At 43.2% G+C, this 12,500-nt stretch overlaps 3 protein-coding genes across 4 annotated transcripts in view; 1 reads left to right on the forward strand and 2 right to left on the reverse strand.

Moving 5' to 3' along the window:
- rab13 (RAB13, member RAS oncogene family) overlaps positions 1–6,162 on the reverse strand; it is a 6,337-nt gene extending 175 nt beyond the window's left edge. Inside the window, exons 1-9 of one of the 2 annotated variants that reach the window (XR_014554467.1) lie at positions 5,551–6,162; positions 4,541–4,601; positions 3,845–3,905; positions 3,642–3,719; positions 2,814–2,903; positions 2,489–2,554; positions 2,147–2,197; positions 1,306–2,004; positions 1–1,087 (exon numbers count right to left, since the gene is read on the reverse strand). The exon at positions 1–1,087 is cut by the window's left edge and continues 175 nt beyond it. Coding sequence is in view for 1 of the 2 variants with exons in the window: in XM_083679496.1 (XP_083535622.1) it covers positions 1,936–2,004; positions 2,147–2,197; positions 2,489–2,554; positions 2,814–2,903; positions 3,642–3,719; positions 3,845–3,905; positions 4,541–4,601; positions 5,551–5,674 (600 nt within the window). In the remaining variant the exon portion in view is untranslated. Of the gene's footprint in view, positions 2,005–2,146; positions 2,198–2,488; positions 2,555–2,813; positions 2,904–3,641; positions 3,720–3,844; positions 3,906–4,540; positions 4,602–5,550 lie in introns of both variants that reach the window. The other variant, XM_083679496.1, reaches the window with a different exon arrangement.
- A 546-nt stretch (positions 6,163–6,708) lies between these two features.
- Positions 6,709–9,562, forward strand: rps27.2 (ribosomal protein S27 isoform 2). The gene is made up of 4 exons (XM_083678971.1): positions 6,709–6,748; positions 7,391–7,499; positions 8,168–8,278; positions 9,245–9,562. The coding sequence occupies exons 1-4, from the start codon at positions 6,743–6,745 to the stop codon at positions 9,271–9,273; spliced, it is 255 nt and encodes an 84-aa protein (XP_083535097.1). The 5' UTR covers positions 6,709–6,742; the 3' UTR covers positions 9,274–9,562.
- Positions 9,563–10,202: 640 nt separating this feature from the next.
- Positions 10,203–12,500, reverse strand: part of LOC310810790 (nuclear pore membrane glycoprotein 210-like) — a gene marked incomplete at both ends in the record, with an annotated part of 15,886 nt that continues 13,588 nt past the window's right edge. The window contains 7 exons of the mRNA XM_083678641.1: positions 10,203–10,216; positions 10,343–10,414; positions 10,742–10,858; positions 11,040–11,250; positions 11,526–11,623; positions 11,939–12,091; positions 12,208–12,331. Coding sequence (XP_083534767.1) covers positions 10,203–10,216; positions 10,343–10,414; positions 10,742–10,858; positions 11,040–11,250; positions 11,526–11,623; positions 11,939–12,091; positions 12,208–12,331 — 789 coding nt within the window. The remainder of the gene's footprint in view (positions 10,217–10,342; positions 10,415–10,741; positions 10,859–11,039; positions 11,251–11,525; positions 11,624–11,938; positions 12,092–12,207; positions 12,332–12,500) is intronic.

The raw sequence follows: 12,500 nt of genomic DNA on the forward strand, positions 1-12,500 counted from the left end.
AAGCATTTCAAAGGTATTCCGTGTCACATCTGAAACAAGGAGGAAAGGTGTTTTTGATTTTCTGTTTAACAGGTGCGTCCGATAAAACCCCAGTCTGTCTGTCAGTTCAGTAAAAAAGAACACTAAAAGCATTATTTTATTATTTTATCATTATCTATCTCATCTTTTTAATTCCCTTGCTTCATCCTTCAGTCTCTCATCTCTCCACTCCCCTTCTTATATTGCACTTATCTCTGTTCCTCTCTTCCACATTCTAAGTCCATCTACCCAAACAAACAATGATTGCTTAATGGTATCACTTTACAACAGCATCCAGACAGCAAGCCTCCATCTCTACTCCCAGTGGGTTGACTGTCTATGCTTGTCCACAGAGAAAAGGAGACAATGCATTCCAAATGATGCACAGAAGTGCTATTCAGACCTCAAAAGTGTTAACGTTGTGTTGAGTCCATATTCCCTAGCATCGGTTGTGTAGATCCTGCTATGCAGATTCGATGAATCTCAATGCATACAGCAGGATCTACACAACAGATGGCACCGAATATGGACTCAGCTCAAAGTGAACCCTCCTTCAGACGTATTCAAACATCTGACAAACTTTTACTTAGGGTCAACTATCCCTTTGAGAGCATAATGTAAAGGTACCACAATTACAAAATAGCATAATTGCAGCATATACTATACCCCCTCATTCTAGAAGGTCATTCTGGGTTAATTCAAAACCTCAATGAGCTGCTATAACCACTGAAATAAAATGAGTGGAATGGAATGCCCGTTTAACTAATAGAATTATTTGGCTATGACAGAAATGTGATTCTGGGGCATGGGTTGCAACTCCAATCCAGTCCATTCTAAAGTTAATACAGAAGTCCTGATGAATGAGTTCATCATATTTGTAAGGCGGTAAAAGAGAAACACAGCAGTCTCTGCATGACTGGAGACTAGAGCTGTGCATCACTGTTCTATAGTGAAGAGCCACTGTTCTATAGCGTAGTGAAGAGCCACTGTTCTATAGCGTAGTGAAGAGCCACTGTTCTATAGCGTAGTGAGGAGCCACTGTTCTATAGTGTAGTGAAGAGCCACTGTTCTATAGCGTAGTGAGGAGCCACTGTTCTATAGCGTAGTGAGGAGCCACTGTTCTATAGCGTAGCGAGAAACCACTATTCTTCTGTATAGTGTAGTGAGGAACCACTATTCTATAGTGTAGTGAAGAGCCACTGTTCTATAGCGTAGTGAAGAGCCACTGTTCTATAGCGTTGTGAGGAACCACTATTCTTCTGTATAGTGTAGTGAGGAGCCAAAGACATACAGAGTTCAGAGATTCAGAATGATAACAGAAGAATGCCATTGTCATGGAATGTTTGGTACCAACATGGAGGAAATGTTGCAGAACTGTATATCTATGGCTCCGGAATAGTGTAAACGTACCATAGCTGTCAATCAGTCACCATGACAACAATACCGTTAAAGGAGATTTGATGGCCATAACACAAAATATGTGGAGTAAAAACAGTTTCTTCAGGACAAAAAAGGACAGTGTTCATTGTATTCTTTACACGACCATCGACACATTCCTTTGTAAAAGCCCTTAGACCACCTCAACACAGTTGTGGTCAGTGTTCAGGTGCAATCTGTAAATTCTATTTCTGGTAAAAAAAAAAATGTTTAAAAAAAATAAAAGTGCTGCACCTAAACTTTTTGGAGGACTGAGGGGAAGTCTTTGCGAGTGTACTTGCCTGCAAAACCAATTATGGCATAAATCAAACTATATTTTCTATTTGTTTGTCTCTAGTCGGTGGTATTTGATACTTTTTGTTACCCCAGGGTAGAGTAAACTTACATATTGTGCCTTTTTACACTGCAATAATACTGTTCCTATATGTGATTGCTCCCCTCAGGTTCCCCAAGGGAACGGAGTGTCAGCCAGCTCTCAGTCTAGAGGAGGAGACATTTGGAGGATTTCTTCTCAGTGGTGGTGAGTTTGACCTCGCGACCTGTGAGGCCCTGTGGAGAGAGAAAACACACATACACAGGGAAATTATGGTTAGAGTTTAAACTTATGTAATATTGTTACTCAATATACAGCCAAACAATATATATCTACACAAAAATACATCTTCACAAATTATCAAGACAACTGACTCACCGGTTTCTTGCTGGACTTCTGGAGAATGTCTCGAGCCAAGGACATAAAAGACTACAAATGAAACAGAGACAAAGACAGAGACAGAGAGAGAGAGACAGAGAGAGAGAGAGAGAGAGAGAGAGAGAGAGAGAGAGAGAGAGAGAGAGAGAGAGAGAGAGAGAGATGGTGGATGGAGGTGTATGTGAACAGGGAAATATGGTCATGATAGTTAGCCATGTCTAGCTTGTATGACAGATTCTGTCGGAAAGTGACCAAGGACACGATACAGATAGACTTCATTGACTCTGTTTTGTGTTTGTTGCTTTGTTTGTATAATAAATGGAAAGTAAAGAAATCTCTCACCTCATCAACGTTGATGCTTGCCTTTGCGCTTGTTTCAAAGAACCTAATCCCATGATCCTTTGCCAGCTATCAACAAAGGAACACAAGCATGATTACAGTAGGACATGGTCTGATACCTACTTCCTTGTGCTAATCATAAGTTTAAGAAAAGATGAAGAGAAGAACAAGAGGACAGTTCAAATCAACCATCCATACATCTACACATCAGTGTCACTGTCACACTAAAATCATAAACAATATAGTCAGTTAATAAACAAAAATAATCAGTTAATCAATGGTTATAAAACAAATTTAAAAAGTATTTCCATATATAATATAATCTCACCTTCTCGCCTGTTTCCTTGGTTATTTTCCTCTTGGCTTCAATGTCACACTTGTTACCTAGCAACATCCGGCTGACCCCTGCTGATGCATTCTGGGGGATTGAGATGGGGAGTTACAATTGTTTAGGCCCTGTTGCAATACTTACAAAAAAAAGCATTGTGTCCATTGTGATTGTGTCCTTGACAAAATCAAAGATATCCCTTAGTATAACTGGTGATTGGTCAAGGGTGCTAACTTGCTTTCACTTATCTAATCTGATATAGTGATTAACTTGAGGAAGCAAAGAGGAAAGGGTAGGCCTATATCTAAACAGATAGATAATAACTTCCTCTACAGGAAGATTCCTCTAAACCCCCCCGCCCCCCCCCCTCCCACCCCAGCCCCCCCACCAGACTCATCTCTGGAGCTAATTCTAAGCATCAGCATTAGGTCAATATCACAAACAAATAATGAAAAATGTAACTCTGAACTCTAAAGTCTGACATTCTAATTTGTTTATGGCTACATGAAGCCAGCGGTGGTGTAGTTATGTAACCAGGCCAGTTCTCCATGTAGAAGCCATAAGATAACAACCGCCCAACATTATAATGGTCAAGACTGAGATGATAATGGCCAATTAAAATCATCTCCTCTCCGCTATCATAACACTGCCCAGCAGTTTGATGTCAATGTGGATAAAGAATGAGTCATCCAATAAATGTTGACATGTTTCCTGCAAAATAAGTTTGGTTTGCTGTTTTTAGAGTCCAGACGTGGATTCTTTCTGGCCCAAATCATGCCTTTTTCAAATGTCAAATGATATTCTACATGTTTATTGTATCACTCTCACCTCTTTGATGCTCTTCATCCAGTTCTGAATGTTCTCATAGGACTTCTCGTCTGTGATGTCATATACCAGGATGATGCCCTGAGATAGAGAGAGAGAGAGAGAAAGAGGAATCATCGAAGCTAGAGTCAGTCAGATCACATTGGAGCATTACTTTGAAATGGAATGTCCGTTCTACTTCTTCTGTATCTATGTGAGAGACTCACCATGGCTCCTCTGTAGTAGGCTGTAGTGATGGTCTTAAACCTCTCCTGCCCTGCCGTGTCCCTGCACAAAACACACAGAAACATGTTGCTCACGTGTTCAGTACGATACCACAACAGAGGTACAACAATATTCTAGTTTGAGATGTGTGCGCATGTAATATGGGTAGACTACTCATGCAGTATTACTCCCTTTAAAAGGGAGACCAGGTCTAATGTCTGTTCTCACAGAAAAACACTCAGATATGACATATGGGGCTGTTTTTTTGCCGAGCCAGCTCAACAAACTCTTTATGGCAGAATCAGCATTTATGTCATTGGCTTTATGAAACTCTTAGCTGACACTAATAAAATGGAGGTGAAGCCATAAATCAAAGGCTCTAAAACAGTCCATACAATGTCAGTGCTATTTGTTAGTTAAAGCTATTGCATAGTGGCATAGTTGGATACATGCAGTCCAACAGACTAGTTAAAATAGAATGTACTACACAATGACTTTGTTGTGGACATGTGAGTGACATTTGGACAGTAAACCCTGTCATAAAGTCTTGTTTGGAGAACAGGGAGTTCCTCTTTATGTTTAGCAAAACACAAATGAACACACATCCAATGCTGGGATAGAGCAAAGTCTGTTATAAAGCATGTAACTACTGTATCACAAGCTGTGAATGACTAATAAGGTCATGGTACTTCTCTTACCACACTTGTAGTTTGACTTTCTTTCCCTCCACGTCAATAGTCTTCACTTTAAAGTCGATGCCTGCCAGAAGGATGGGATGGGACAGAACAGAGGGAGGGGGTCAACAGGAAGGGAGGGAGGACAATGAGTTAAATTCCTTCCCTCACACTCACTCACGCACACACACACACACACACACACACACACACACACACACACACACACACACACACACACACACACACACACACACACACACACACACACAGCTCTGGCAGAGCAACAAATATAGGTCATGCCAATTAAAGCCTTTTGCCATGAACAAGGGGGTATGTGGCATTCTCAACAATTTAATCATACTTTCAGTTAACTACACGCTGTTGTCTGTTTATCTCTACAGACACATTTACACACATACACATGTACACACGTACACTGTGTCTGGGTTTGTTTTTGTCTGGATTTCCTGCAGGACAGAGAGGGCAGAGAGAGAGAGAGAGAGAGAGAGAGAGAGAGAGAGAGAGAGAGAGTGGCAGAGAAGGGGGGCGTCTTCTGAAAGCTGTGCATGTCAGGGGAGGCCAACCATTCTTCTGGAATGGAGAGATTGCAAAAGAGATAGGCAGATGGGGGTGGGTGGAACTTCTGGGTGAAGAGGAGGGAGAGGAGAGGAGAGGAGATGGGGGAGATGGGAGAAGGGATCGCGGGCACACACAGTATAGAGGCACACACAGTATATAGGAGACTAAACTGTACTAAAGGGTATCAGATTGAGATCGGAAGGAGCTCTGTCGAGAGACAGCAGTGAGAGAGCTGAAGTGAAAACACCTAAACTAGTACAGACATGAACCTAGCAAAACTGGAAACGTGAGAAAATGGTGAAGTGCACTATAGAACCTGTCTGAGGATGGTAGCTAGAAAATGTAGGCTTTGTCAGCAGTATCAAATAGGCCAGAAGGAAGCTAAATATTTTTTGTACTGATTACAAAGTAGCATTCACTGCAACTGAGTTGATACATTATAAACTACATACCAATTGTTGATATGTATGTTGAGTTGAAGTTGTCCTCGGCAAATCGAATGATCAGACATGTTTTCCCCACTCCACTATCTCCGATGAGTAATAATTTGAAAAGGAAGTCATACTTCTTCGCCATAGCCAATTTGTTTTTTCAAAGTTATTATACCGTGGTAACAAAAAGCATAAAGTGCCTATTGCGTGTACAGTCCTGGACACTTAAAGCGTAGTCCTGAACACGTATGATAAAAGTTTTTCAACATATAAACTGGTCAAACACGGATTTGCTGCTTCTCCTTTGCATTTGATCCGCTTGTTTTCCCCTTTTTCCCTTTAAAACTGTCACCGGTAAATTCCGATCTCCCTCAGTGCCTCTTTTGGTCTGGGTAAAAGAAAACACCAAAGAAGTAAAAACGAAAGTCGGAGCAAACTTTGTTGCCACAGTTCATACCACAGATTAGGCTATGTGAACGTTTATATATAAAATATCTGGTCAAGCAAAATGTCCAATTTTTTCTTTTCTTCCGACGGCCAATCAACAAACATCCATTCCACAGCTACAGACCGGGGGGCTACGTTTTGCCCCAAAACTTTCTCCTGTCCAAGTTCCCGTACGATTACGTAGCGAGGGAGAGGTCCGCAGTTATTCCGTGTCGGGAAACGGGACAGCAGGAAGAATGGTTGTTGTAGATTGTGAACAGCAGATGGCGCTCCATCCTAAAGAATAAGCCTACAGTCGTTTTCTGGGATTATGGCAAAACCCATAGTTTTCTCAAAACAGAATGAAAATGTTTATAGGAGTTTATATTAGTTTATGTTCATAGGAGGCAAATAAGAAAGTTCACATTGAAAATAAATATATATCTAGGGTCCCTCAATTGTAGAAATATTTGGAGATTAGGCAAACTCTTCAGGTTCAAAGTAACCTAATATTTTCTGGGTAACATTTACAGTAGTCGTTTTACATTGCTACATTTCACTGCGGTGGTGAAGTAGCGCCATACCAGATAGGTAAATAAATACCTGTATTCTATTTGGGAATACAGTGACTTTGACCTCACAAACATGGCTCTTTTACATACCTTCCCTGACACGTACTTAAAAAAATGGCGAAAACAGCGCTTCCGGCCCCTGCAAGTTGGCCCCGTTCATTAACTGTCAATTTCCGGTTGAACACTCTTTTCGGTGAGGCTACGAACTCGCCAAGATGCCAGTAAGTACGCGCAGTCATTACAATCAACCTTGCAGCATGGTGAACTATTTGAGGGCGACAGCAACTGGTCCAATCTGTGCGTTATAATTGTGTGAACATTCCGATATGCTTAATGATATGATTTATACAAGTGTACGGGAATTAAATCCTAAAAATATGACCCACGCGCGTGCCATACCATGGGGCTTCGTGAAGTGACACAATATGGCGGCATACATGGACTACAAAGCATGGACGGCAAAGCAGCTAGATCAGCTAGCCAGCTGACTTTATTGGTCTTCTAGTGAGGTGGCTCTTTTGATCTGTTTTCCCACTCAAAACAATTGACAGTGATCATGCGCGTAATGCGTTGAGCTCTAACATGCTCATTCACTGGTTTTATAGTGCGGAGGACTGCAGCTACGCAGTCGTTATCTAACAAACTAGCATTAGCAATATACCTAGATAGCAAATTAATGTGCTAGCTAGTAGGGTAATATCTGGCTAAATGTCACCATCGTTGTAATTAAAATAGATCAGTTGTGTCATGCTCAGCAGTTCATCAACATATCTCCTATGTTTGAGCCATGTATTGGAGATACACACTGGACAGCCTGCTCCATTTTCAAAGATGGCCACACTGACTGATTTTGTGTTTCGCAGCTCGCAAAGGACCTGTTGCACCCTACCCCTGAGGAGGAAAAGAGGCATCACAAGAAAAAGCGTCTTGTACAGAGCCCTAACTCATATTTTATGGATGTGAAGTGTCCAGGTCAGTTTTTCTCCCATACAATGATATTTATTATTCCTGTGGCTCTTATCCCCTCACTAGCCTACCCTGTGTGGAAGAATCTAGAATGTCATTATCCAAGCAATGAGAATGGTCATCCTACCCCCGACCCCCCTGTCCCTCCCCCGTTGATGTGGGCCAGTGTTAAACTGACCAAGTTGTTTTGTCTGATGGGCTGACTGTGCCTAGACAGTGTATTTTGCTGCTCAGGAATGTCAGGACAGTGGACATTTTGTGGTGCTCAATTGTGGGTCACTGAGTGACAGGCATTTGTCTGTAGTGTTTTAAACTGTTCAATTTGCCTTTATGTGTTGCCCATTCATTGTCTCCTGAGTGAATGAGGTGTCAAACAAGGCATACAGTAACGTTTGTGGCTGTTTCACTTCAAAAGAACTCAACAGTGATTCATTTTGATAGTTCAACTGCAAGAACATACAGTTGTTGAAATATTGGACTAACTTGACTGCATAGACAATGTGTAGAAAATTTGGATTTACTGCTGTTGAAAGGATGAACAGATCTGGGTCACATCCATGAAGCAAAACTGATCTCAAGATGTCTGCCACTGCTTAGTGAGCAATGTTTTAAGTACAGTGTACTTTCTATAACAGCATGTCTTGCCTCTGACCAGTGTTCCCATGTCTCTGCAGGATGCTACAAGATCACAACAGTGTTTAGCCATGCCCAGACAGTCGTACTGTGTGTAGGATGTTCCACAGTCCTCTGCCAGCCTACAGGCGGGAAAGCACGTCTCACAGAAGGTACAATACTCTCTCCCTGCCGAAGCACAACACACAACAGATATTACCACACATACAATGGGAATAAAACACACTTTGCCTTTATGTGTTGCCCATTCATTGTCTCCAGAGTGAATGAGGTGTCAAACAAGGCATACAGTAACTCTTGCAGTTGTCTGACTTCGAAAGCAGTCAACAGTGATTCCTTTTGATAGTCAACTGCAAGAACACTCATAATACTAACAAATATTTTCTCATGTTGTCTTTCTAGTTGGGTTAGGGTCTTGTTGAAATGACCTCTGTCATCTACCCAGATAATAAGTTGATGAAAGTAGAACAGCCAAATTGAACACACCTCAGGGTTTTCTTTTATTTGCCCTACTTTTAATTCCACCCGGGGCATCCCCAGAGACATGCTACCATGCCAACAGCGCAGCAGTGTCTGTTGCCAGGGGTTGCTGTGTACATAAACTGACTGCCTGGCTCTCTTTGCTCTTGTGGGTGGAATCAATTCCTTGTTTGCATAATGGCAGATTGGTAATATAGGCCTGCTCTACATGACACACTGGTTGTGAACAGTTTCCTGGATCAATATTGTCCTTGTGTTAATGAGTTTTGGTACTGGTCTCAATGGTGGTGTTAAACAAATCTACAGTCTGGGCATCTGATGAAGTAGGAGTAGTTGTGAATATCCTCCTATTCCTTCTTGCTCTGTTCACCGTGTGTCTAATGAGTTTAACCCCCTTCTACTGTCTGGCACAGCTCTCCTTCAATAAGCCACTTTATCTCACCTCCCTGTGGTACCATCTGGTCTTGTGTTAACAGTTGCATAACCAGTCATTCTCCCAATGTGTAGCCGGCTGTAATAAGTGTTTGGTTAGAGTGGGTTAAGCTCAATATGTTTGCTATACCTATATCAGATGGAGCTGATAGGATGCCTACTTGTAATGGATTTAATTGAGCTCTTCCCTTGTCCATCTCTCTCAGGATGCTCGTTCAGGAGAAAACAGCACTAGTCTCAGTGATGAACCTCATTGGACAGAGACCAAGGGAGGTAAGACGGGACCGGACGACAGGTTTTCCAGTGACTGCCCTGAAAGTAACTCTGCGAGAGGAACAGGAGGATGTAAAATAAGCCGAAGACCGAGGAAACGGAAAATATGAAATGCAAAATATAAGATGAAGTTGACCTCTGCTGTGTCTGCACACAGAGGTGAGACCCTGGCCGGATGAGACTTCACTGTAAGACCACTCCTCCACCCGTCTTTCTCTTATTAATAAAGTTAAACTTTTTTCGTTAAAGAATCTGGTGTATATGTCTCTGATTTAGTTTTCTTTCATGTTTGACTACATTGATAAATTATTCCATTAAAACTCTTATTACTGATGTCCAAAATGGGTCTAGAAAATCTTTCTTGTCCATTCAGTGGAAAATGTATTTAGAATACTAGTACTACGATGGGTTGGAGTGAGGGAAGCGAGGATAGTTTATTTCCAGGGGTAGTAACACATTGACATTATCAGGGGCATTTCATTTGTATTTTGCAGGCATCCATATTTCACGTGCCACTAGGAAGATAGGCAAAGGGCTACACAGGAACTGTCGAGTGATCGTACACCATCAGTACGTTTGAAGGTATTGAGTAGTGACCGCGGCATAGATGTGAGGTAGAAATAAGGGGGTGCGGTTTTGAAAACTCAGCTGCTGACAGACATACAGTTCTCTCAGAGAAATGAGCCAAGACTAATGGACTGAGGTAGAGTTTTATTAGTGTGACGAGGGGCTGGACGCGGACGAGTGTCACCGTGGGCTCCACAGCCAGCGGCGTCTGCGGAGAGATCGGTCCGTGTCTGGAGGTGACGGTCTGATCCAGGGAGCAAAACACGCCCTGCTGCTGCCCACTACACACACACACACAAGACCCCTATAATAACTAGACACAAGTCACCTAGAGTTACCTGGAGACATGGACAAACACAGCAAACCTCATATCACAATACATTTACCAAAGAACAGAAGGCAGTAGGAATATGTCTGTAGAAGAAGCAAGAGGACAACCTTCTCCAAGGGTAACCTGTACTCACCTGGGTTAGGTGTGTTTGTGTGCAGGTAAACCACAGGGACGGTCTGCATGCGGGACAGCATTGAGTTGTACACTGACGGACAAATACAGGATAGCTCATGTTACAAGACTGGGGAGGAAGCGTTCAGTTTCAAGCCTTTTTTTTATTTGGGCTGCATCTCAATAGTTTAAAGTGTCTTCCTCTTATTTCCTTCACATACACTGATATTGAAAGAACTGGGCAGGAAAAAGCAGTGGTGATCAATGATGGTTGTTATGACTAACGTGGTTGGTCATTTAAGTTACCAAAGAGTAAGGTAGCAGTATTTGAGGTTATATTGTTATCTATGAATAAAGAGGGTCAGTTCCCAATGAGTGTGTCTTTCTGCAGAAGATTGTTTCGTAGTTATGGACAAGTTACCTATGAATAAGGTAGCAGAGGTTGCAATCATTGCAAACACAGCAAACACCAGGATGACCTGGAAGTCCAGGAGCTGGAGCAGAGGCCCAGCGTCCAGCCGGATCAGAGCAGTCTCTCCTGGACACACAAGACACAGACACTCATTGGTAATCGGGCCGCTAGTCTGATTTGTATGTATCTATTCAGTTCATGCATTCTTCACTGTATAGTTAGTTGTAGGGTTATCTCCTCTCCTGCTGTCAACTGTGCCTGTATGTGTAATAGTGTGTGTGTGTGTGTAATTCCTTTCTTCTTTTACCTTTCTCCACCAGGCTATCCGTCAGTATGGTCACTGTGACAACATGTGTCTGTGGGGTCAGGTGGCTATAAAGGGTTATGTTGACAAGTGGGGGCGGAGCCTGACCATTGACCCAGGAAGTGGAGGTGTAGACGGACATCACCAAGAGGGCAGGGTCATGTTGTGATTGGCTGGGTTGAGACAGCAGCACGTCAGGGCTGTCAGAGTGGAACTGAACCCACCACAGAGAGAGGAGAGACAACTCAGTAGTCAGTAGATGGTCAGGCTTAAATGCCCAAATTGGCTCCTCATGCACATTCAAGGGTTAGAGGGTCCAAGTATATCTTAAGTGTGTTCATGTTACACATTTTCTGGAATACATTTATAATGAGTAGGAGTAGGCTTAGTCTAGGACCATCAACCCAGCCCTCAAACTCTGTGTGTGTGTGTGTGTGTGTGTGTGTGTGTGTGTGTGTGTGTGTGTGTGTGTGAGAGAGAAAGACCCACCCTGAGGGCTGAGAGCATGTCCTTGTTGCCCAGCACAGACAGCTCTGCCACAGGCTGCAGGGCAGACAGAGACAGGGTCGCCACTGGGCAGTGGAACGCTGGCAGATATGGCAGCTGCACCGGACGGCCCAAGAAAGGGAGCGACAGAGCGGAGAGAGGGAGAACAGGAAGAGGAGACTGGCCCCGCAGAGAGGCAGACAGAGAGATGGAGAGGGGGAGGGAGGAGAGGAGTTGGAGGACAGACTCTGACTGGGGACGGACGGAGACTCTGCAACTGTATACACCTGGAGTGGAGAGAGAGAGAAACAATAGCAGTATGAGTATTTCCTAATGTGCTTTGGTCATATTGTGTTTCCTGCCAATAAAGCTTTATTCAATTGACATGAGATTTCATATCAATTCATATTTTTTACCAGTGTCATGGTCATAGTGTGGTAATGTGTCAAACACGGCCTGTAGTGTATTGTGTTGGAGGTAGGGGGCGCTGAAGTGCATATAACACTGTAGCTCTGCCTCAGGCTTCAGCTTCTTTTCTATGGCCTCCCTCTGGGACAGAGTACACTGGGCTGGGAGAGAGAGAGGTGGATAAGAAACCTTGTCTAAAGGCTCAATGTTAGCACACATAGCCAATGCCAAAGCTAGCCTGTGTTGTCATGGTATTTCATGGCCAAGTGTGACTGACCTGTGTTGGCCAGGTTGGTGTAGAGCTCCACGGCAACAGTGTAGTCGGGGGCGTCAGGCCAGTTGGTCAGGAAGCGATCCTCAGGTGGAGAGAGAGCTGGGATGGCAGGAGACTCCACCTTCACCTGGTCACAACACACACACACACACACACACACACACACACACACACACACACACACACACACACACACACAATATGACAACACGTCTATCCATCCATCCATCCATCCATCCACTCACCCATCCATCCACTCACCCATCCACTCACCCATCCATCCATCCACTCACCCA

The sequence above is a fragment of the Argentina silus genome, assembly GCF_951799395.1.
Source record: "Argentina silus genome assembly, chromosome: 10".
Taxonomy (NCBI): Eukaryota; Metazoa; Chordata; class Actinopteri; order Argentiniformes; family Argentinidae; genus Argentina; species Argentina silus.

Coding starts and splice junctions, on each gene's coding strand:
- rps27.2 (XM_083678971.1), top strand. Junction 7,500..8,167: donor TATGGATGTGAAGTGTCCAG/GTCAGTTTTTCT, acceptor ATGTCTCTGCAG/GATGCTACAAGATCACAACA. Junction 8,279..9,244: donor GAAAGCACGTCTCACAGAAG/GTACAATACTCT, acceptor CATCTCTCTCAG/GATGCTCGTTCAGGAGAAAA.